The following is a 23,624-nucleotide window of genomic DNA, read 5'->3' on the forward strand; positions in this document are numbered from 1 at the left end:
ACAATTTAGGCCTTATGGGAAGAAAATGCTTTATTTTGTTAATGGATGTAGATAACTGGAGCTCAGTGGATATAATCTGATTAAACAATATATTAATTTACATAAAATAAAGTTGCACAGAATAAAATCCAGAAAATTATGTGATATCGAAAAGAACTTCAAAACCATAATTTATAATAACTACCTACATTCTGAAATTTCTATTATTACAGATTTTTAGTAGTTGAATGAATAATTTGTCTCACTAGAGTTTTGTGCTACTCATTATCTAATAGTATTTGAAATTAATATATACAATAGCCTCTAATTCTCAGTGTCTAAAAATCCAGATATGTTTTATTTTATTATTGATGATACTGTTATCTGCTACTGGATATGAATTACTACTTTTTGATCATTTCAAGTTTTCTCTTAATTCCAGTTGGCTGAGTTTGTAACATAACTTATACAAATTATGAGCAAAACATAATATTTTTAATTGTTGGTTAATTTAATTAGAATTAAATTGATTAATGAATTATTTTAATTTTTTAAAGTAAACCAGGTAGTTCGATGTTACCCATTATTATATTAAACGGTGATATTTTAGAATATCTTTCTAAAAATATGTCATTTTTATTATAATTTAAGGCTTTTTTTTTGGCATTCTATACCTTTCTTGTCTTTCCTCACAATCTACTGCCTCAGTTGAAATACACAGATCAAAACATGAGGTTTTGGATTCATGGTTTTATGATGTACTGTTTAATACACATTCAGCCTAAAAGCCTACAGAATATCTAAGAGGAACACGATTTTTTCCTTTATATTTTTTTGATATTTAGCAGCTGCTTAGTAATGTCTCTTATTTATTAATATACAATATTAGTAGGTTTAGTAACATCCAGTGAACTAAGTTGCAAATTTTGAAAATCTCAGAGGTTTTTCTGGACCACAAATAAATAGAACATTAGGCAAATAAGCTTGGATTACAAAATGCAACATTATTAAATAAATGTCATTCTATTTGATGATAGTTGCTTACTGAGAAAATTTGTCTATATTTCATTATAAAGATTATTGGCAGAATGTGAGACAATCAACAGTTTTTGATTTTAGGGATATTTCCTAAAAACCTTAGTATTGGAATTATCTGTGTGACAAAATTTCCTTAAGAAATCCTCATTACTTGATTACAGGTTGAATATTTCAGACATCTAAGCCAATTAGAATCATGATTATTTTGATTGCCAGAAATCCTTAAATGTATGTATTATCCATCGATGTATTCAGTTTCTATATTAGGCACCTTTGATTTAAACTTTTTTTAGTGGTTTATGATTCATAAGAAAGTCAGTTGCATTTCATTTTTTTTTTCTGGATATTAGAGATTTTGTTTTGCTCCAAAAAATAAATTGGGAGTGCCCTAATCAGTTGACTATGCACAGTACAAATAACACAGTGCTGGTTTCTAATATATGTGTTAATTAGTTTAAGATATAAAGCTAAGAACTAAAATGGGTTACTTCTTAAACACATTCATTTTGACCAATGAGGGGTGTGTGTGTGTGTGTGTGTATATATGTGTATGTATGTATGTGTGTGTGTGTGTGTGTATATATATATATATATTTGGCATCACCATCTAAAAGTTAGCATCTAGCTCCTCCAATTGTTCAGAAATTAGGCTTCTGGCCAGTAAGTGGTTTGTAAGGACAGGCTTTAAAAGCTGTATGCCAATGGAGTAATCTAAGTCCAGGCTTGTCTGTTGGAACGCACCAACATAAAACTGTCTTAAATTCTGCTGTATATTTTTATGAGATTCTAATCAACTGGATATATCAACTGTGTTATGGGCTGTTTTATGACATTTTGAGGTAGAAAAAGTAAATTGCCTTTTTTATTGTACTTTTTACCAGACATTGTCATACTCTGACTCAAGGCAAACAATTCGGTTGAGGTGATTCAGTTCATTTACTACTAGAGAGCACACTGGACAGTATTTCTAATTCAGTCATAGTCTGGAATACTTTGTACTCCTTTTTCTGTCAACACCCCACAAAAGGAAAAATGGAATCTATGAGCTTGAATTTGGAAATTATGAGAGTAGAAGTAATATTGAACATCTTTCAGAAATCAGTATTTTGACTGGTGACTTATTCTTTAAGCTTGCTCTATTTCAAAGACAAATCTTAGATTCAGTGAACTAGTTCCTTCCTATATGAGATTATTGTTTTCATGGTCCATGTGACTGCTGTAGGGTGGGGTGCAGAATAGGGTACCTCTGCTGGATGTCCTTCCATACTTGGATTTTTAATGTGAATTTAAGAATCTTCCACTTGATTTTGAGGTCTGGGTACCCATGAGACAAAATGATTAGGGAAGAAGTTTTTTCTCCAGTAATGTGTACTAAGTATTTTATAATTATATACATAAAGGTTGTGCTTTTGTGCAGAAAATTTAACATAGCATAACTAAGACTACTATCCTTAGAAACTGACAATTTATTTTTTCTTATACAACAAAGGCTAGTTATTTATAAAATGTTACCCTTATAAGACTGGTTATTTTTGCATAACTGATACTAATAATCTAGTTTTAGAAAGTCGACTTAGCCAGAGAATTAATGCTTTAAACTTTTGCTTTGAACTTGCTGCTACTGACTTTAAAATTTTATATTTGGCTTTTTCCTAAATCCATTTCCTGATATTTGGTTAAAAAAATAAAACTTTTTGGATTTTTGTTCTTTACTATTTTGTTCTAGATAGTTTACTTTCATAAAATTTTGTCTATTGTATTTCATTAATGATTCATAAAATATAAAAGACATTAAAAGCAGTAAAAATTTGATTTATCACTTTAATCTTGAAGTAGTTTTTAAAAGACTGTTTATCATTTTTAGACAATGTGAAAGAGTATTTCAGAGATCTAAAGAATAGAATGCGGTTTTTAACCCATGAGAACTTTTCAATTAGATGCTCCATGGTCACTATTGTTTCTTTTCTGATTGTCACTGGAATTTTTTTGTTGTTCATACACGCCAAGAATCTGTCTAGTGACATAGTTATCCCCAAGTGTGTCTTTTTATTTTAATATTTTAAACACAGTTTATTTCCTGTTTTGGTCAAGAATAGAATAGATTAAATATTGTAGTAAAAGGAATCAATAGGACTTTCATTACCTTTGACTTTAATGAAACCTGCTGTGACACTAGGCAATTCTTTCTTTTCAATGATCAAGTTCACATCGTTTCCTTTTTCTGTTTTCCATTGAATTGCAATATAATTCGCTTATCTTTCCCTTTACTTAGAAGAGTGTATTCTTTTCAAAAAATTATTTTCAAAGGATTATTTGTATGCAATTTTATTCAAGTCTTTCTGAAATTCTCATAGCAAACTCATTAAAAAATATAGATATATGTTTGGGGACAGGGAACTCTCTGTATCTTCCTTTCAATTTTTCTGTGAATCTAAAACTCTGAAAAATAAAATGTATTAATTATAAGAAAACTAGAAACAATATAGTAATGAAAATTCCTTTGCAAAATAGAGTGATTTTGATCTTATGCAGTTCTAGTATATCTGTTTGTTTCTATTCATTTCTTCTGTTAAACAGGATTTCCCCCTTAAACCGTTATGAATGTGCAATTATAGAACCATAAGCAAATACTACCTTCAAGATTGCTTAACCTTAAAATCTTGAATCTCCTGTCTCCCTTTTATATCTATTAGATTGCTTGAATTTCTTTTCTTTTCTTTTTTTTTAACTTAGTAAGTTTTCAAAACTCAAAGTAACTTATTTAAAACAGTTAATTACTAACAACACTTATCTTTCCCCAAAGTTTGGATTTACAATTCTGAAGTTAATTTTGATGACTTCATCTTCATTTATGTCAGATTGTTCTTTAATATATGCAAGGTTTTAAAAATACATAAATTTCAACTGGGGTAAAGATTTGTGTACACTATTACGGAGCTTTGCCATTAAACTAAGTGAGGTATTAAAGTCTTAAAAGCACAGTTATAATAAGATAGAGAAGTCAACCATACTATATGACTAAAGAAAATACTAATTGATGATGCCTTCGTTTCACTTGTCCAAAACAGACTTGTTTCGTGTGGTGTTTTTAATTGAGTTATACAGTTTCTTTGTTTTCCTCTTTTTATGGATGTAGGACTCTGAAACTCGTAAAACTTTGGACTTTATTAAATGTGATTTTTGTTAATTAGGTTTTCTTTTTTTACCTCCACGAAACAACAGTCTAGTCAATGTAATGTTGCTTACCATGTGGTTGATTTTCTGTTTTTATCTTTTACTTTTTATTCTGAATCATATCTGTTTGAAATTGTAGCAGGAGGAACTATTTTAAGCAAAAAGTCATTGAAAGTACTTTTTGTACTGATAATGAAAATGCGTTTTATGAAAGGAGAAAAATCACATAATTATGGTTATATTACGTGAAAATCCTTTTTAAAAATTCGGGAACTGGTAATAGATTTTATTCCTTTGCTTTTTTTGAGCACTACTATATAGTAATGACTTTTGTGGTTGCTGAGAACACAGCATTGAATAAGACGGGGTCTCTGGTTTTAGAGTTCATGTTAAAAAATTTTTTCCCTAAATTTTCTTAGATATTAAGTGACTTTGTGGACTATAAAAATTGATAATTTTTCCTTTTAGAATGAGTTTCATCAGCCAGCTGAGATTCTTATTAGTAGTTTTGTGACTTTTATATATGTTATATTTCTTGAACATTATGGTTCTTGAGATAGAGCCCTATAATTTTAGTTAATAGCAAACATTTATAACAATTAAGGAAAATGCTCTTTACATTTTGCTTAAATACATATTCCTCTTATATTTTAGCTGGGAAGTTTTAAGATTCCTTCTGTCAAACATAAGATGGTGGTTGGAAGAATATCGCTTTGATGGATTTCGTTTTGATGGTGTTACATCCATGCTTTATCATCACCATGGAATGGGTAAGTAACCTGATATAATCAGGTTTGGGGTTAATTGCAGAAGCTGCAATAGCCATTATGCCTTGATTTTTATTAATTCCATTACATATGCTCTCTTTGTAGTAATTTATTATCCCATTTTGGCAATAGGTAGAGTGTAGTACATTTTATAAGTAAACAAAAGATAATCATTTCCTTTGAAATGTATCTACTGGATATGCTATCATTATTGTGTAGCTTAAAATTTTTTTGACGAAACCATTTATTATAACACCTTCAGGATGTGAACACTACAGCACTTCCAATTAAAATAAAAAATAATAGATGAGAACAGTTGTGAATGCATAGGTTTTTACATATTACACATGGAATAAAATATGTATTTTAATTATAGATTTACCTGGTTAAAATTAAATTATAAATTAATTTGAAATTAAAAATATTTATCAGACTCTCAGTTTAAAAGTTGTAGAGGCTGGGCATGGTGGCTCACACCTGTAATCCCAGCACTTTGGGAGGCCAAGGTGGTGGATCACGAGGTCAGGAGATCGAGAGCATTCTGTCCAACATGGTGAAACCCTATCTCTACGAAAAATCCAAAAAAAAAAATTAGCTGGGTGTGGTGACAGCCACCTGTAGTCCCAGCTACTCGGGAGGCTGAGGCAGGAGAATGGCGTGAACCTGGGAGGCAGAGCTTGCAGTGAACTGAGATCGGGCCACTGCACTCCAGCCTGGGCAACAGAGTGAGACTCCGTCTCAAAAAAAATAAATAAATAAAAAATAAAAATAAAAGTTGGACAAAGAAGTGGAATCACAGAATACTATTCCCTCAATACATGACATGGGAACAATTATTGTTGTTGTTGTTATTATTATTATTATTATTATTATTAGAGACAGAGTCTTCTTCTGTTGCCCAGGCTGGAGTGCAGTGGTGTGAACTCAGATCACTGCAAACTCCACCTCTTGGGTTCAAGCGATTCTCCTGCCTCAGCCTCCCACGTAGCTGGGATTACAGGTGCCTGTTATCATACCCGGCTCATTTTTGTATTTTTTTTAGCAGAGACGGGGTTTCACTATGTTGGCCAGGTTGCTCTCAAACTCCTGACCTCAGGTGATCTGCCCACCTTGGCCTCCCAAAGGGCTGGGATTGCAGGAGTGAGCCACCACACCCAGTCAATTATTATTATTTTTCAATGGCCAAATATTCACCAGCAATAAACAGAAAAAAGTTAAAAAGGGTGAAAAACTTGACTAATTGACTAAATCTTGAAAACTGACTACCAAGGAAAGAAGCTAAACATTCCAAGTGTGCTACTGCTTGATCTTACTCATGATGCTGCCCACTTGAAATGTTCCTAGGAAAAAGTTGCGTCTGTAAAACACAACAGAGTTCATCGATACCCACTTTCCAGTTTTGGTGAAGCTGACTTATGATATGCAAAGACAAGCATGGAAAAAGTGAAGAAAAATCTTTTCCTAGATTTAAACACCTACATGCCCCTGCAGAAACTACCTCACTGAGAGAGGAGTATATTCCAGTGATTCGTGGTATTAGAGGAGTGAACCAAAGTTTATGGATATGGGATGTGCTTTTCATGGATAGAGAATCCAAGAAATGGTTAAAGAAAAACATTCTGAGTTATTTAACATTTTTTTTCTCCCTTGGAATGAGAGAGGAAGCAACAAACAAAATTCCTGAAACCGCACAGCAAAAGATCAAATAGAATACCAGAAAAGTTGAGATAAGGCAATTAATATCAAGCACAGTATTTAATTTATAAACTCAGTAATAAAGAGAAATTTATCAGGAAGTGATGAATTTACCTGCAATTTACTTACATACATGAAAAAAAAATGGTTGGACTCATAGTATTCTATTTGCAGAAGCAATGTCTGCCAAATTCTTACAAAGTGTGACTCAAACATTTGCTAGTTGAATGGTGGTTGCCAAGGGCTGAGGAGTGGAGGAAATGGAGAGATGTTGATCAAAGGGCACACTTTCATTTTAAGGTGCATAAGCTATGTGGAATCTAATGTAACTATGGTTAATAATATTAGTTGGTATTTGATGAGAGCCAACTTTAAGTATCGTTACACACACACACACGCACACACACACAGTAACTACGGTGACGGATGTGTTAATTTGAGTATAGTAACAGTACACATTGTATACCAATATCAAATCAGTACCTTGGAAACCTTGAATATATACAATTTTTATTTGTCAATTAAACATTTTAAAATTAAAGAATGACAGCATCAAACAAAAGTGAGAAACTTGATAGTTATATTGCTGCTGAAATACAAACATGAAAGAACTTGAAGAATAAGAGTTCCATAATTATACTTGAAAATATCCCTCAGCGATAGAATCCGGCAAACTGAGAAAAAAAAATCAATGGAAATTAGATATAGAGAAACAGGATAAAAGGCTGACGTTGAGCACAAATTTGATTTTATTATAACAATAATAGTAAATTACTGAAAGAATAGAAAGTAAATGGTATAACCGAAGTAAGTGAAATGTGCTATAACCTACCAAGGTTAGGAGGTGGGAGAAGAGGAGGCAGGAGGAAGTTTGAGAATATATAATCTCTTTATCATAGGGAACTCCATATTGCATAAATTGAAGTACCTGTTTGAAATAATATAAATATTGTGTCTCAGTTTTATGATGGTTTTCCTATTTTCTTTTCCTTACCACAAAGGGATTTAATACAAGCTAACATTAACATCTTAATGTGACAGAAAATGTATCAAAAATTATTTGATATTTAGAATTCCCTTTAGTATGATTTCACTTTTTTGCCATATAATTTAGCTAAAATTAAATTAAATCTTTAAAGTGCTTTGTTTTTCTCATGTCTGTGCATTTGTCAAACAAAATTGATTTGCAGGATTGTCTGAACCCTGAATGTTGACATGTAGTACTTTTCTAAGTCAGTATATTTGCTCATACTTATGTTATTAAACTGCTACAATAACAAAATTCATATAAAAAACTAATTGGTGGATGTATTTGTGCAGAATTAAGACTTGCTTTTTAACATAATATATCCATATTGATTTTCTTTTTCTAAGGTCAAGGTTTCTCAGGTGATTACAGTGAATATTTCGGACTACAAGTAGATGAAGATGCCTTGACTTACCTCATGTTGGCAAATCATTTGGTTCACACGCTGTATCCAGATTCTATAACAATAGCTGAGGTAAAGCCGTCGTGAAGTCTTACCTTCTGACCCCCTTTAATAGAGAGCATGCTGTCAGCATACAGTATTTGACTAGTCAATCTCGTGTTGTCAATAATTGCATAAATGAAATCCTACCCTGTGTATAGTGCAGCTCTCTTGTATGGGTGGCACATTATTTAGAATTCACTGTTTCCCTATTAGAAGATAATGTATACTAATTACTTGTCACCATTCTATTGTGAAAAAAGAAAATGCCAGTGGTTAGAAAGTTAAATGTCCTAATCAGTGGACAGGCCCTTCCGCTATGAGACCTTCAGCAGAGAAAAGAATTGAATATTAATGTGTGTCTGTCCATTTATTATTTTTTTTTCTTTCTTGGCTCAATCATTAGACACAGGATGGATCGCTGCCTGCAAGCTTCTCTGAAGCCTTTCTTGTTCTGATGCGATTACCTTTCTTGTTTATGTTATTGCTCTCAGATTGCCAAATGTTCACTGGTTATTCATGATTCTTGAAAGTTCATGATTAACTGTCCCAAAGCTGCACTGTAATGATATAATTCTGTATATGCATAATTGACAATTCCCCTCTTGGTGATAAATGTGATAAATTAAGAAGTTTGTTAAATGCTTATGCTAATTTAGATTTAGTGCTAAAATCCCTCTGGTTTTCTAAATTCTCTAACTAGGAATTATTATTAAAATTGAATTTAGTGTGTTAAAACTGTTCTATACAAAGTATAGTGGTTGGCATATAAAAATAGTACGACTACTGTCAAAAAGAGTTAGAATTAAGGTGTGTTTTTACATTGTTGGCGTTTAGTTTATTGGCATGAAATGGAATAGTCTCCTTCCTGTAATATTTATTTTTTGCATAGACTGTTTTAATACCCACCGTTTCTCAAAATCAGAAATCTCTAATTTTATAAATAGTATGATTTCATTGCTTGAATAGAGGAGAATAATTTTATTCCCTTCAGGCACTTTACTTCCTAAGTATTTTCTGGGAATAGAGCAGGAGCCCTAAATTCCTGAAATTGGTTCTTATGTACAATTCAAAAACAACAACCTCCAGTATTATTTCACAGTCATGACCTACCTACATTTGATCATAGCACATCTTACTAATACTTGTGCTAATTCTTTTTGTGCTGAATATCTTTAACATCATTCAGAGTGTATTTTAAACTTTTGTCTTCTGTATATTTGAATTTTGTTTGTCAAACATCAAAAATTTAATTAGTTTGTCAGTGATATTTATGGCAATCCAAAGAGATATTACAAATGACAAATTATAATTAATTACAATTAATGACAGCACAAATCAAAAGTGGGTACTGAAGGAAAAGAAGCAATGATTTAATACATGAAAGTTAAAATTGTTACATTGATCTTTCCATTCATTTCAAGTAAAATAGTCTCATCATCTAGGGAGCTCTGGTCTGATTATCAGTGTTTCTACCAATGAAACTGAGACTTTAGCCTACTTTATATTACTTGGTTTTAGATTTTTTAAAATACAAGATGTACTTTCAATTTATTCTACTTAAATTGAAAACTACTTCAATTTCAGTACATCACTTTTCTGTCTAGTGGGAGTCTCTTCCAAATGTAGAATTGATCCCCATGAACTTTTTTTCTTAAGAAAAGGAATGTGTTTGAATGGATAAGCAATATACATTTATTTAAATTCCTTTAGTAGAAATATGAATTTATTTATAATGACAATAACAAAAAATTGAATTTTTTTGTATTTTGCTCAATGTATCTACCATTTTACATTATTATATTTGCTATATTAAAACATTTTTGATTGACGTATCTTTCCCTCTGGAATGGTTATAAGTGCTCTTTATATAGTAAAAAATTAGAACTATTTTAATTTCATCCCAAACACAGAATCATTTTCATATGCCATATGAGTAGGCATCAATTGTTTTATATTTAGAGTATGTTTATTTTGATGATCTTTATGATTTACCTTTTTTTTCTTAAAAATTTTAAAAGAACAGTCACTAACTTTCCACTTTCAAAAGGAGGGCCAAAATAATTCATATGCATTAATGAGGCAGCTTTCTAGAAATCAGATTTAGGAGTCAAGACTATATGATTGTTACCGAATCACCAGGGGTTCAGTCTAGGTCCTGCTGCTTGCTGCACAGAAAGCCAATCACTGAGACAGTGATTATCGCCGGAGAAGAGTTTGATCAGTCTCAAATCCACCTCTCTGACCAACTAAAATTAGAGGTTTATATAGTAAGAAATAAATGTAACAATGTGTAAGAAAACAGAACTAGAGAGGGGTAAGGAAGCAGTCAGGAGGAATGACTGGTCTGGCATCTCATTGCATGCCGTGATTTGGTGAACTTCAGTTCTTTGATACATTTTTTTGAGAACCTTGAGGGACAAATATAGGTTTCAAGCTTTTCAAAAGGATTAATTTCTACGTTTATCCAAAAAAATCTATCTATGGGATGATTAGGTTTCATGATGACCTTATGTTTTTCTTAGCAGATTCTATTTCCTAAAACTACATTGAGACTGGATATAGAACATGCCTTAATATTTTCTTGAGAAAATTTATCTTGATCTTTAATACCAGCCCATCGCCAGTCATTCTTGACAGTTTGGTCTTTGGAAACTCTTTTTCAGAAGGCATTGTGTCTGTAATTCTAGTTCCTAATATGGAACCTGATATTTAATACATATTCATCCAATCCTGTCTGTAGAAATGTGACTTATATTTTGATAAATAGAATGGTTGAAATGGCTTCTTTTCTACTGATCATCTTTTTTCTACTTTATAAACCATAAAGAGCTATGCAGAAATAAGATATTACCGACAAACAATTTCTTATGGATGTATTCTACCATATAGTATATTTACTTATACTTTCCTTCCATAAGAAAAAAAAAAAGAGGCATTTAACTTGAGTCTCAGAGAGCTTATGGTATCTAATAGTCTTTTACAGGAAGTGAAGGATCATAATCTACGGAAGACTTTGGGCATTGACAGATATAGAAAAGCTTGCAACAAGTACATTCAAGGGTGAATATTTCAAATTGGCTGAAGTACTTAGTAATTAAAATGAAATAGTGGGAAATAATGGTGGAAAGATGTCTTTCCTTTCACTTTCTGCGCACTTTAGTTAATGATCACAACGACATCACGTTGTCATTTCATAATTATAAGTATGTTTATGTGTATGTAGGTCCTACTTTATTAATCTATGAAAGTCAGATATTATGTCTTATCTTTTAATCCTTCAGAGCACCTCATTCAGTCACTCGACAGATACTTACTGAATAACCTGCTTGTGCCAAGTATTATTAAACTATTCTAGATTCTTGGGGTGTATCAGTGAACAACAACTATAAACTCTTGGCCTCGTGGATCTTACACTGTAACAGGGAGTAGGGGAGTAGCTAATTGGATAGTAAATCATATAGTAAATGCTTAATGTGTAATTGTTGAATTGAATCTGAAGCTAAGGAATTTGAACTTTCAATTGTTGGATATTGAAATCTATTGAAGGGCAGACTGTCTCATAAGATATGAATTTGGCAACAGTTAGTATAAAGAGAAGGTAGAGATGGGGAATGCATTTGAATATGGTCTAGGCAAGCAGTAATGAAGATTACATAAGATTGTGGCTGTGGTAATGGACCAAAGGAAAGTAACTTATTTGAAAGATATTGTGGAATTAGAATTGATAATACTTAGCGCATATTTTCCTAATGTTGTCTTAATACTATCTTTTGTTACATCTGGGTCCCTGTACCAATCTTTGAAACCCATTTTTAGGTTAATTTTATTTGATTAATTATTGGATTTCTAATTGTCTAGAGTAGAAAGGACCCTCTGTCAAAAAGCCTGATATCTGAATCTGGCTCTACATTAAGAATCCTCTATCTCGACTGGGCGTGGTGGCTCATGCCTGTTGTCCCAGCACTTTGGGAGGCCGAGATGGGTGGATCATTTGAGGTCAGGAGTTCAAGACCACCCTGGCCAACGTGATGAAACCTCATCTCTACCAAAAATATAAAAAATATTAGCTGGGAGTGGCGGTGCGCCTGTAATCCCAGCCATTCGGGAGGCTGAGGCAGGAGAATCGCTTGAACCTGGGAGGCAGAGGTTGCAGTGAGCTCATATGATGCCACTGTATACCAGCCTGGCAACAAGAAAAAAAAAAAAAAAAGGATTCTCTATCTTGAGAGATCCCTTCACCTCAGTAAGCCTCCGTTTCTATATCTGCTAAATGAAGATAATCCCTACCTAATCTCAAAGACCCTTTCTAAGTGCAACCTACTTTAGTAAAAGCTGCTGCACTGTTTCACTGTTAATGTACTAACTCTACATTCCATTTCATCAAAAGCTAGTGTTCACAAAAATACACTCCCTATCAGGGCTATGTACAGAAAGAACAACTATAACAGATTTATGCCACATGTATTGTTGTGCTTGGTGAAAGCAACAAAACTAATAAATGTTCTACAGTAGTTCAAAAATAAGAAACTATGTTTTAGCAATAATAGTTTTACTCTTTTGTGTTCTCTAGGTGATACTAAAGAAAAGAAACAAATAGCTTCATGAGATCAAAGTTTGCCTGGAGTGAAAACATTAAGCAAAAATCTTTCTGGGAAATGAGATATGCTATCACAGTTTTATCGACTTTTACGTTACCAAAGCAGCCCCAAAATATATGCCCCTATTATTGTTTTCATTTATTGACCTGGGCTTTACTGTCAGAATATTTACTAGAAGTTTGATCATTATGAACTGACATTCTTTGTTTTAGGATGTATCAGGAATGCCGGCTCTGTGCTCTCCAATTTCCCAGGGAGGGGGTGGTTTCGACTATCGACTAGCCATGGCAATTCCTGATAAGTGGATTCAGGTAAGAGTCTATGTAAATATTTTTTGTTTCTGCGAATACTATGTTGCTTCATTTATCTTTATTTCTTAGTTGTGATCATTAGTTACAGATATTATAATTGAAGTATTAAATTCTTTCATTAGTCTGTCGATTCTTATGCTATTTAATAAGGTGCTTCTCAAAATGTTAAAAGTTCTGATTTAAAGTATTCATACTTATTCAGGCAAAGGGAAAATATGATTAATATAATGTTAGCTGCATAAATGGAATTTTGCATTATCAATGCAATTATATGAAACTTCAGTGCTCTATATTTAATACACATTAGACTTCATTAAAGCATTCATTTATGCCTACAGATCATGCATTAATGTAAAAGCTACTCCTTAATTCCCAGTACTTGCTTAATAGTATGGTTTTTCCTCGACAGATTTGGATTGGGTTCATCCATTCCTTTATTCAGCATTAAAAAGTCCTTACCATGTGTCAGACACTAGGAATGAATACATGGTACTTTGCACATCATTTATCAATAAACTTTTATTAAATTTAATGACAGTTCAAGTAGTTTGGGTTTTTTTTTCATTTAATGTTTGCCTAAAGGACTAAAGTCATTATGTAGACTTAGGTTTGATACAGAACATTTCTTAGCAGCCATGTCGACATTCATGGGCTGAATATGTATAAGGAGTCAGATTGTGTATAAATAATCATAGCTTTCTGATGAGCCCTTTACTTCAGACATGAACTGGTGCCATGAGACCACAGTTGTAGAAGGGCTTAGTTTTGTGTAGAAAAACCATAGAGCCTACTCTTAAGGAAGTGGTTACTATAATCATTTCTTAGCTGTCTTTCCTGTCTCCCCAGGCAATTTGTGCAATGCATAGCTCTGACATTAAACTTTGACCAACGTAACTTCTGCTCCTACATTTATAATGATTCCTTAAACATTATCAGATCCAAAAGCAAATATTTTATAAAGATTTTTACTTAGAAAACATACAAACAAACAAAGGAGTATTCTTCTTTCATACATGGGAAGGTAGCCTTGTATTTGTTACTTTAAAAAAAAATGCTGTGGTCTTCCAGTTTCTCACCTTGGTATAAGGTTCCTTGTCGGCCCCATCTCTTACTATTTCTAGTTTTTTTCATGTAGATTTTTTTTCCTCACAAGTGACAAATCTTACTTTTTAACCTCCTGCTAAAAGCCTTAATCATTCTTTGTTCACATTCAATGATCTTTTAAGGTGTACATCAACCTAGAATTATTTTTCAGTCAGTAATAGCACAAAGTGAGATATTTTCTCTCTCAGTATTCATGGTGGCTTAAAAAATTGAAATTTAACCTAATAAACATTTTATTACATTGTATGCTGAAGGTAATGTATTAGGCAATGTATCATACGTACTAATCATACATGATAAACTCTAAGAATCATAGTTATCAAATAGAAAAATATTTTATCCTAAATTTAGGATATGACCATCCTGTTTTAGATTGTAAGTTCTGTAAAAGCAGTTATCATCTTCTATTTTATGTAATTATTTAAAATTCTTATTGTATCACCAAATTGGGTCCCCCCTTAGTTAATAAAACTAAAGTTAAAATAGTATTACAACAAAACCCTTAGACACAGTGATTTTCCTCTACTTCTATAAGTGGTGCATTTAAAAACAATTCAATAAGTGGCTCCCATTTTCCTTACATGTCAATAAAACACTTAAGAGTTATTAAATCAGATGACAACTGTACTCAGAATGTATATGGCCTGCGATGTTGTCTACCCATGCAGTATGAGTTAGATTAGAATGCTAGATTTTATTCATGTTTTTGTAGTTCAAAAGCAAATTATGTATCATTTCCTAGTTGTATTATTTCAAAATCATTAGTTTCAAATATCATTCTTAGTTTAATCAATTACTGAACAAATATTTGACTATCTAAATTATGCCAAATTTCTTGTATTTCCTTTCATTTTATTTGATCATTTTTGAGGTGTTTGTGTTAAGGTGATGTATGTGTCTAGTGAACTCATTCATTGATTGTTAATTCCACCAAATATTTACTGAGCACCTAAGATAAATATAGCTTCTTAATTAAACTTTTTTGAGATATTAGGATAATTGTAGATTCACATGTGGTTGTAAGAAATAATACAGTGAGATCTGGTATGCTCATTCATCAATTTTCCCCAGTCGTAACTTCTTGCAAAGCCATAGAATGATATTTTAACCAAGATACTCACATTGATATACTCAAGGTGAAAAACACATTCTTTGCCACAAGATTCTCTCATGTTGCCTTTAGAGTAACACCTACTTATTTTCATCTTGCCTGCCTCTAATAACGCCTTAACCCCTGGCAACCACTAATGTGATCTCCATTCCTATAATTTCATCATTTCAAAAATATATAAACGGAATCGTGCAGTTTGTGACCTTTCTGGATTGGCATTTTCAGTTAGCAAAATTTTCTCGAGATTATCCAAGAAAACCTCCAATGTTGTTACATCCAGCATTCTTGTCGCATGTATCAGCAGCATGTTCAACAGCCCTGAATAGCATTCCAAGGCAGGGGTATACCACGGTTTAACCATTCACCCATTGAAAAACCTCCAGGTTGTTTCCAGCTTATGGCTATTATGAATAAAGTTAGTGTATGCATGTATGTACTCATTTTTTATCAACGTAAGTTTTCATAAGTATGAGATAAATGCTCAAACACTACAATTACTGAACCGTATAGTTATTCCCTGTTTAATTTTTTAAGAAACTGCTAAACTGTTTTCCAAAGTAGCTGTGACATTTTACATTCCGACTGGTGATGTTTGAGAGACCTGCCTCTACACAGCCTCACCAGCATTTGGTGTTGTCACTGTGTTTTATTTTAGCTATTATAATCAGCGTAGAGCGATATCTCATTGTGGTTTTATTATTTTTTGAATGATTTATAATGCTGGATACCAAGCATGTGCTTATTTGCCTCCTGCATGTCCTCTTTGGTGAGGTCTCTGTTCATGTCCTTTAACCATTTCCTGACTTCATTGTTTCTTTACCGTTGAGTTTTGAGAGTTATTTATATAGTTTAGACTCAACTCCTTTGTCAGATGTATGGTTGACAAATTTTTTCTCCTAGTCGGAAGCTTGTTCTTTCATCCTTTTCATATTGGCTTTCCCAGAGCAATTGTTCAAACATTTTGATGAAGGCAGTTTATCATTTTTTCCCTTGTGTAGGTCTCTCTTTTGGTATCAAGTTTAAGAACTTTGACTCTCTTATGGTTTTTACTAAATGTTTTATAGTTTTTATTTTTTGTGTTTAAGTCCATGATCCATTTTGAGTTAAGTTCTGTGCAATATATACGGCGTAGCTCAAGGTTCTTTATCTTTCTCTTTTTACCCATGGGTATCCAACTCTTTCAGCATCATTTGTTGAAACATCTGCCCTCCTTCCATTGAATTGCTTTTGCCTTTTTGTCAAAAATAAGTCTGGCACATTTGTGTAGGTCTATACATTCGTTTCTTGTTGTTCCTATATCCAATTTACCGCAAACTTAGTGGCTTAAACAGCACAAATTCACAACGGTTCTATGTGTTACAAAAATGAAATGGCTTTTACTGGGCTAAAATCAAAGCGTAAGTGGGGCTGCATTTCTTCTGGAGGCTCTAAGGGAGAAGCCATTTCCTTGCCTTGTCTCACTTCTAAAAGCTGCCTATGTTCCTTGGCTCATGGCACCTTCCTCTCTCTTCAAAGCAGCAGTATACCATCCTCAAATCTCTCTCTTATTTTGACCCTCATGCCTACTTTTTAGACAGATTCTTGTGGATTAGGCTGCAAACATTTATGGATGGTTGCTCTTCTGCCTTCCACGTTCTGCCCTCTGGTGCCCAAAGATTTGCACTGCAATTATGAGAACTGCTTATGTTCTCATAATTGTATGAGTGTGTTGCATTAAAGAAGGAGAGTAAATGTAGGACATAATGCTGAGGAACATTAGCCTTTATAGGACAAACAGAGGAAGAGAATTTACAGTGTGTCAGAAGTGGCAGAAAAAACAAAACAGTATAAAACCATAGTTTCATAGAGAAGTTCATGGGCAGGAGATAGGACAGTGTCAATATGTATAGCAAGTACCTACTTCAGAGAGAGCAATTACTAACTTAAGCTTAGACCACAAGCTTAACCTCAGCAAGTTCAGTTGCATAAAAGTATAGTGTTAGAGGGACAGAGCCAGACTGAAGACTGAATAGAAATTGAAATGCAGACACAAAATGTGTGGTCTGTTAAGAGGGTAGTTATTTCATGATAATTAGCTTTAAATTTTGAAACAGTTCTTGTTTTATCATTTTGTAAAAATGAAGTGAAACCCTCTTTTTACTAATATTTTTCGTATAAACAAAAAAAATGTAACAAGTGTATCTCTACCATGTGCAAGTTATAGAAAGTCGTGCTGTGCAATAACACATTACTGTGGACATTAATCAAGAGGTAGCAGTTATTACAGAAAAAAAGTTGCAAAGATCCTAAAGTATAATGTTTAAACTGTCTGGACAAAAGTGCACGCGCGCGCACACACACACACACACTCTACACCACTGTCATTTGGACATTCTGTATAAAAGCTGATTTCAGTAAAAGTTTAAACAGTGATAACTTTGCTATATGGGTGGGCTAATATGTGTATATCAAATACACTGATATAATGCATCGCTTCGGATTGGGATTTAAAATAAGAAAAGTAATGGTTTACTCAGAAGCTTATTTTTCTCTCTTTTGTCTAGCTACTTAAAGAGTTTAAAGATGAAGACTGGAATATGGGCGACATAGTATACACTCTCACAAACAGGCGCTACCTTGAAAAGTGCATTGCTTATGCGGAGAGCCATGATCAGGTAAATGAATATGTGCATAAATTCATTTCTTTCTTTCTCTCTCTCTCTCTTCCTCCTTCCCTCTCCTTAATAACATTTAAATAGAAACATACCAAAATATAAATCTCTGTAGTTACTATAATGTATGTGTGTGTGTATATCAATATGTATCTTTACAGGACAACTAGGTATATTGGAAAAAATGTTAAATTTGTAGATGGAGAAACCCCAGTTTCAAAATGCAGTGGTATGTTTGTCCTGCCAAACTATAATTAATAGATTATACATTGTAGTTGCAAGTATTATATGTTTTCCCTTGTCATGATGAAGAGTATTGGTGCTGGACCAGGGTTATTTTAGTTTCCATCTTAGGCTGCCATCTAGAGGTATTATTTTATGCTTTTGACGTGCATTCTTCATTTTCTCCCCTCAATCACTGAAGTCTGCTGCTAATTGACCTCCCTGACCCCTGTTCCTTCCAGCCTTAGTCTGTCTTCTCAAATACAGCCTAAGATATTTTCCAAAGAGGAAAGTTCATCTTGTCAACCCAGATATATTGGTCAAAGCCTATAATTCAAAGCCATTCCTATTTTGGCCCAAGCCGAAGTTTCCAGCATCATTCTCTGTCCAACTCTCCAAGCCTCCTGTTCTTCAGTACTTTGAAATCCCCACCCATTCCAAATAGGTCAGCTTTTTCCAATCTTGTGCTTTTCCCCCTCACATCTGCATCTGGGAAGTTCCTACTCAGACCTAATTGCCTGGCTCTGACATCACATTCTATATGAAGCCTTCCTTGGGTCACATAGGGAAAAATTAGTTGCCCATCCTCCAAGTTACCGTGATGTTTTAGGAACAGAATTTTTTTTTCATTGTCTTTCTATTTCCAGCCTTTAGCACTGTGAAAGATGCTTGTAATCACTTAATACATATTTTTTAAATGGAGAAGAAAGGCCACTTATTCAGTCATATTCATCCTCATACACATCAACATAAAATTTACTTTTTGTAGATTAAAATGTAGACAATAAAATGAAGTTACTTAAAGTATCTTTATTAAAAACTTGAAACTAAGTTTCTCTATCATTTTGGCCATTTAATGCAAACATTATTTTTTTAGGTGTCTCCTGTAATTGTTAAGAAAGTGTAAGTAGAGCAGGGGTTGGCTAACCAAGGCCCGTGGGCCAAGTCCTACCTGCTGCCTGTTTTTGTAAATAAGGTTACTTGGAACACAGCCATGCTCATTTGTTTACATGTTCTCCTTTGTGTCAAAATGATGCATTTGAGTAGTTGAGACAGAGAAAGTGGCCCACCTTTAGAGAAACTTGATGACCTCTGAAGTAAACACATGTTAAATATTGCATCTTCCAAACTGGGGCTTTGCTTTCTTATCAACTTAAATTTATAGTATCCTTGTCCATAGAGCAGATAAGGTAAATACTTATCTAAAAAAGAAGAACCCAGTCTAGAAAAGAATAATACTAGTTTAATAGGTGAGTGGTGGGGGTGGGGCGGGAAAACTCACCAAATACACAACAATTGGAAAACTACGATATATGCATAGATTATAGCTTTGTATTGCAGACTCCTCGAAGTTGCAGCACAGAGTGAAATCCCAGCATATGTTTATTTTGTATGAATGAAGGTAAACAAGTGAGTGGCATGAACAAATGGAAGATGAAACAGATTTCTTACATAACTTTCTACCTAATCTGTAAAGAAACAAATTTACCAAGAATTATTTCATACTTTAAAAATTCAGGTAATCCTGTCTCATATTTTCAGGAATTCTCAGGATAGCAGAAATAATGCAAGTTGCCTAGTTCTTTCTAAAAGCAAATGTACTTTGATTCTTAAGCCAGATAAAAAATATAAATATATATGAATACATAAAAATGAATAAATAAACATATAATTTATAGTAAAAATGTTTGTGGATGTTATTTTAAACTTTTTAGATAAATCCTTAACAATTAAATTTGTAAACTTAATTTCACCAGTATCTCAACAGGATTTTAACTTAACTTAATTTCACCAGTATCTCAACAGGATTTTATAAGAGGGCAACTTGATATGAAAATAAGCTTTATCTATGAATCTGATCAAAAGTTATTAAAATAATTTTATAATAGAATCAGATTATAGAAATAAATAGTTACAGCTAAAAACATAATTAAAAAATTCAAAACAAGTAGGAAGGTGAAGTGTTTAAGAAGTAGTGATACAAATCTTACAACAATTTTTAAAGAAAAGTAATTTTAATTAAAGTAGGTTAAAGATAGAAAAGATTGTAAACAAAAATGTTTTCTAGAAAATGAAAAGAATTGTAATAGGGTACTGAGATTATGGGTTAATTTCTATTACACATTTTACTCTCTGTTGTTTATTGTTTTGTCCATCATGAACACTGCATTAGATGTTTTTAACTGTAAGTAATTCAGATTTTTAGGAGGTCTCTCTTCTGTTACTCAGGGCATTTCTGAGTTACCTGCCCCAGTTAATAATTATTCTGTTTTCAGGTAAAACAAACTAAATTTAGATTAAATGGCAAATAAAATGAGAAAGCAAATTTATGCTTAAATAAAAGTTCTCAACTTATTTTCTCTGCTGAGGGCAGGAAGGGACTATTATGATATAGTTACACACATGTAATATTACATTACTCATATATATGAGCAAAATAATATGTATACATTATATATATCAATGATTTTCAGAAACTTCTTTCAAAGCAAATAAAATCATCATATACAAATTGTTTAAAAAATCTATTTAATATTCTCAACATTATAATAAATGTTTCAGAAAATGTGAGGTGTCAGCTCAGATATAACAGATATTCAGGTACCTTATCATGAATATTTCACCAACCTATTTTAAAAATAAAAATCAGTCCTGAAAACAAATGTGTTGATTTCTAACATATTTTACCAGCTTACCTTGAGCCTAGAAAATCACCAGTGGAAAATACCTGAAATTAATATTAACCTACACACTTCTTCTACAATGTTTCCTATCATTTGTAACCATGTGTTGTTCTATTGTAAGTCACAACTACTTAGCGCTTTTTTTTTTTTTTTTTCATTTATTGCCATTACTTTTATTTCTATAGGCATTGGTTGGGGATAAGACGGTGGCATTTTGGTTGATGGATGCTGAAATGTATACAAATATGAGTGTCCTGAGTCCTTTTACTCCAGTTATTGATCGTGGAATACAGCTTCATAAAATGATTCGACTCATTACTCATGGGCTTGGTGGGGAAGGCTATCTCAATTTCATGGGTAAGTGTGAGTTAAACACATATCCAATTTGTGTTTAAAATATTAACTTATAATGAGATAAATCATGTAGAATATTTTGATTTGGCTTTTCAGATTTAGAATATAAAATTACAACTATTTATTTCATATACTATCATGTGTAAATTGCAAAAATAAAATTAAATCATGATAAGGTTATTGTTATATTAATATATGATACAAAAGTATAGTCTAAAAGCTGATATTTAATTGAATATTGCTGTCAAGTGGGCTTACCTATTTTTAACATCCAGAATTATTATTCTGAATTTAATCATTCTGAGTTAATGTTATTAGTATAATATTTGCACATTAAATCTAAGAAATATATAATTATTATATTATAGTATAGTAAGCTAGTATTATTGGTAATCTTTGAGATAATTTTATACCAGTATACTTGTGTTATAAATGTGTAAACTTAGGTTCAGAGATATTGTGATGGACAAAAAGAAATTTATTTTTTTAAATAGAAAAATACGAATACTGAAAGGTCATTTTTGTCTGAAAGCTCTTGAAATAAAATATAAAAATTGTTCTGTTTGGTGAACAGCAGACATTGAAACATTCGAGTTTTAGGAAATTTTTACAGCTTTTAGACTAGAGAAAGACACAAAGACTGGGGAATACATACGAAAGGCTGATTTATTTTTCTACAGTAGAAGACTCAGGGTGGGTGGTGCCTCACACCTTTAATCTGAGTCCTTTGGGAGGCTGAGGGAGGAGGATGGCTTGAGGCAAAGAGTTAGAGACCAACGTGGGCAATATGGAAGAGCCCCATCTCTACCAAAGGAGAAAAAAAGAAAATGAGCTGGGTGTGGTGATACGTGCCTGTTCCCGAGCTAATCAGGAGGCTGAGGCAGAGTGATTGTTTGAGTCCAGGACTTTGAGGTAGTAGTAAACTATAATCATGCCCCTGCACTCCAGCTAAGGTGACAAAGCAAGACCCTATCTCTAATTTTTAAAAAGCCCTGGATCTTTGAGTTATTCACTTCTACTTGGCAATTTTTGTAAGAAATCTCAGATTGAACTTTTAAAAGCCTTTATTGTTTACTAACTGGAGGTTAGGAAGCCAACCCCAAAAAAGCAGACACAGATTTCACCTGTACTACCTGTACCTTTGGGTGTATCCTCTATTCTCAGGGTCACCGAAATTTGTTAACATCCGTAGCCTTCCAGGAAATGACCTTCCTGACTTGTGAGACTGCATCGCATCAGCCAGGTATCAGGTCAAGTTTCCTGGATGAACTTTGCAGTGATTGGTTCCATAAATAAAGTCAGCCTTGGTTCCTTAAAAGCAGTGGTTCTACCTGACTCAGTATGCATCATTCTCCAATGTGGGCACCTTCATAAGGCCTTAGTTATGCAACTCATTTGTTTAACTATATCCTGATGAATAAGTAGACTCTATGAACCTATGCAAATAACCATGTCACCATGTAAAGTAAGGAAACTGAGGACCTAGTGAGATATTTTAAATGCTTTATTTCATTTACAAAAGTACAAAATTACTGTAACCTACAGAAGGAAATCCTTATATATCTGTAAACTAAAACAATTTTTCAAAGAACCAAAATAAAATGGACACCTAGTTCACACAGGCATTAATCCTTGTAGCCCACTACATATGAAAATATAGAAATCCTGACTCAGTCTGTCGCTCTAGTCTGGAAGCTATGTAAGTGACGTCAACTCAGATGCCTCTACCAGAGTCTAGAATTTATCAGGAAGTACCTAATAGATTCCTTTTCCTGATGCTGTCCTTTGTTGAAGATATCAGATCTGACCTGTGGTGCACAGCAGAGCCTCCAAGCAAGCATCAGAGTAAAACCAAGCTATCTGCACATGACAGAGATTTAATAGTCATGGCCAATGTAAAATTGGTAACTTGTCAATGAAGAAAGGCCTAATGATATTTTATAATGTGACCTATTTTCTTGATTTTTGGGTAGTGTCTTACCTAGGATAAAGTGTGTTCTGGAGAGCTAGGACATTGACAAATCTACAGAAACTTTATAAAATTTCAGAAATATTTATATTAATATCACTTTAAACTGTATCTTTTCAACTGAGGGCAGGCTGAGCGTCTATTCAGTCTTAGACACTCTTCTCATGGAACTTTCAATAGTAACAAAATATAACAAATATAGCTATTTCTACCATCTGTCTTTCTATGTTTATAAATTAACCATATTTATTATATCAAATATGATTTTGAGATTATACTTTCGTATAATCTTTTAATCTTTTGTCATTGAAACAAATACCTTCTAATATGTTCAATTCCATTATAGCAACTTAAATCTTTTTTCTTAGTATCTTACCTAAATACAGTGTTTCTCTACTAACTTTGAATTCGATAATCTTCTAATGGATAAATAATTTCTAATTACTGGTGGTGTTTTATGAAATTCAATATGTCCTCATGAGCTGTCACGATTTT

General features: G+C 32.8%; 1 protein-coding gene across 5 annotated transcripts in view; it reads left to right on the plus strand.

The window, feature by feature from the left end:
- Positions 1-23,624, plus strand: part of GBE1 (1,4-alpha-glucan branching enzyme 1) — a 276,669-nt gene that overhangs the window by 155,739 nt on the left and 97,306 nt on the right. For all 5 annotated transcript variants that reach the window (XM_065539304.2, XM_005548413.5, XM_074033667.1 and 2 more), the window contains 5 exons: positions 4,846-4,961; positions 8,028-8,155; positions 12,936-13,034; positions 17,793-17,903; positions 20,992-21,163. In XM_065539304.2, coding sequence (XP_065395376.1) covers positions 4,846-4,961; positions 8,028-8,155; positions 12,936-13,034; positions 17,793-17,903; positions 20,992-21,163 — 626 coding nt within the window. The remainder of the gene's footprint in view (positions 1-4,845; positions 4,962-8,027; positions 8,156-12,935; positions 13,035-17,792; positions 17,904-20,991; positions 21,164-23,624) is intronic.

Source organism: Macaca fascicularis, chromosome 2, assembly GCF_037993035.2.
Source record: "Macaca fascicularis isolate 582-1 chromosome 2, T2T-MFA8v1.1".
Taxonomy (NCBI): Eukaryota; Metazoa; Chordata; class Mammalia; order Primates; family Cercopithecidae; genus Macaca; species Macaca fascicularis.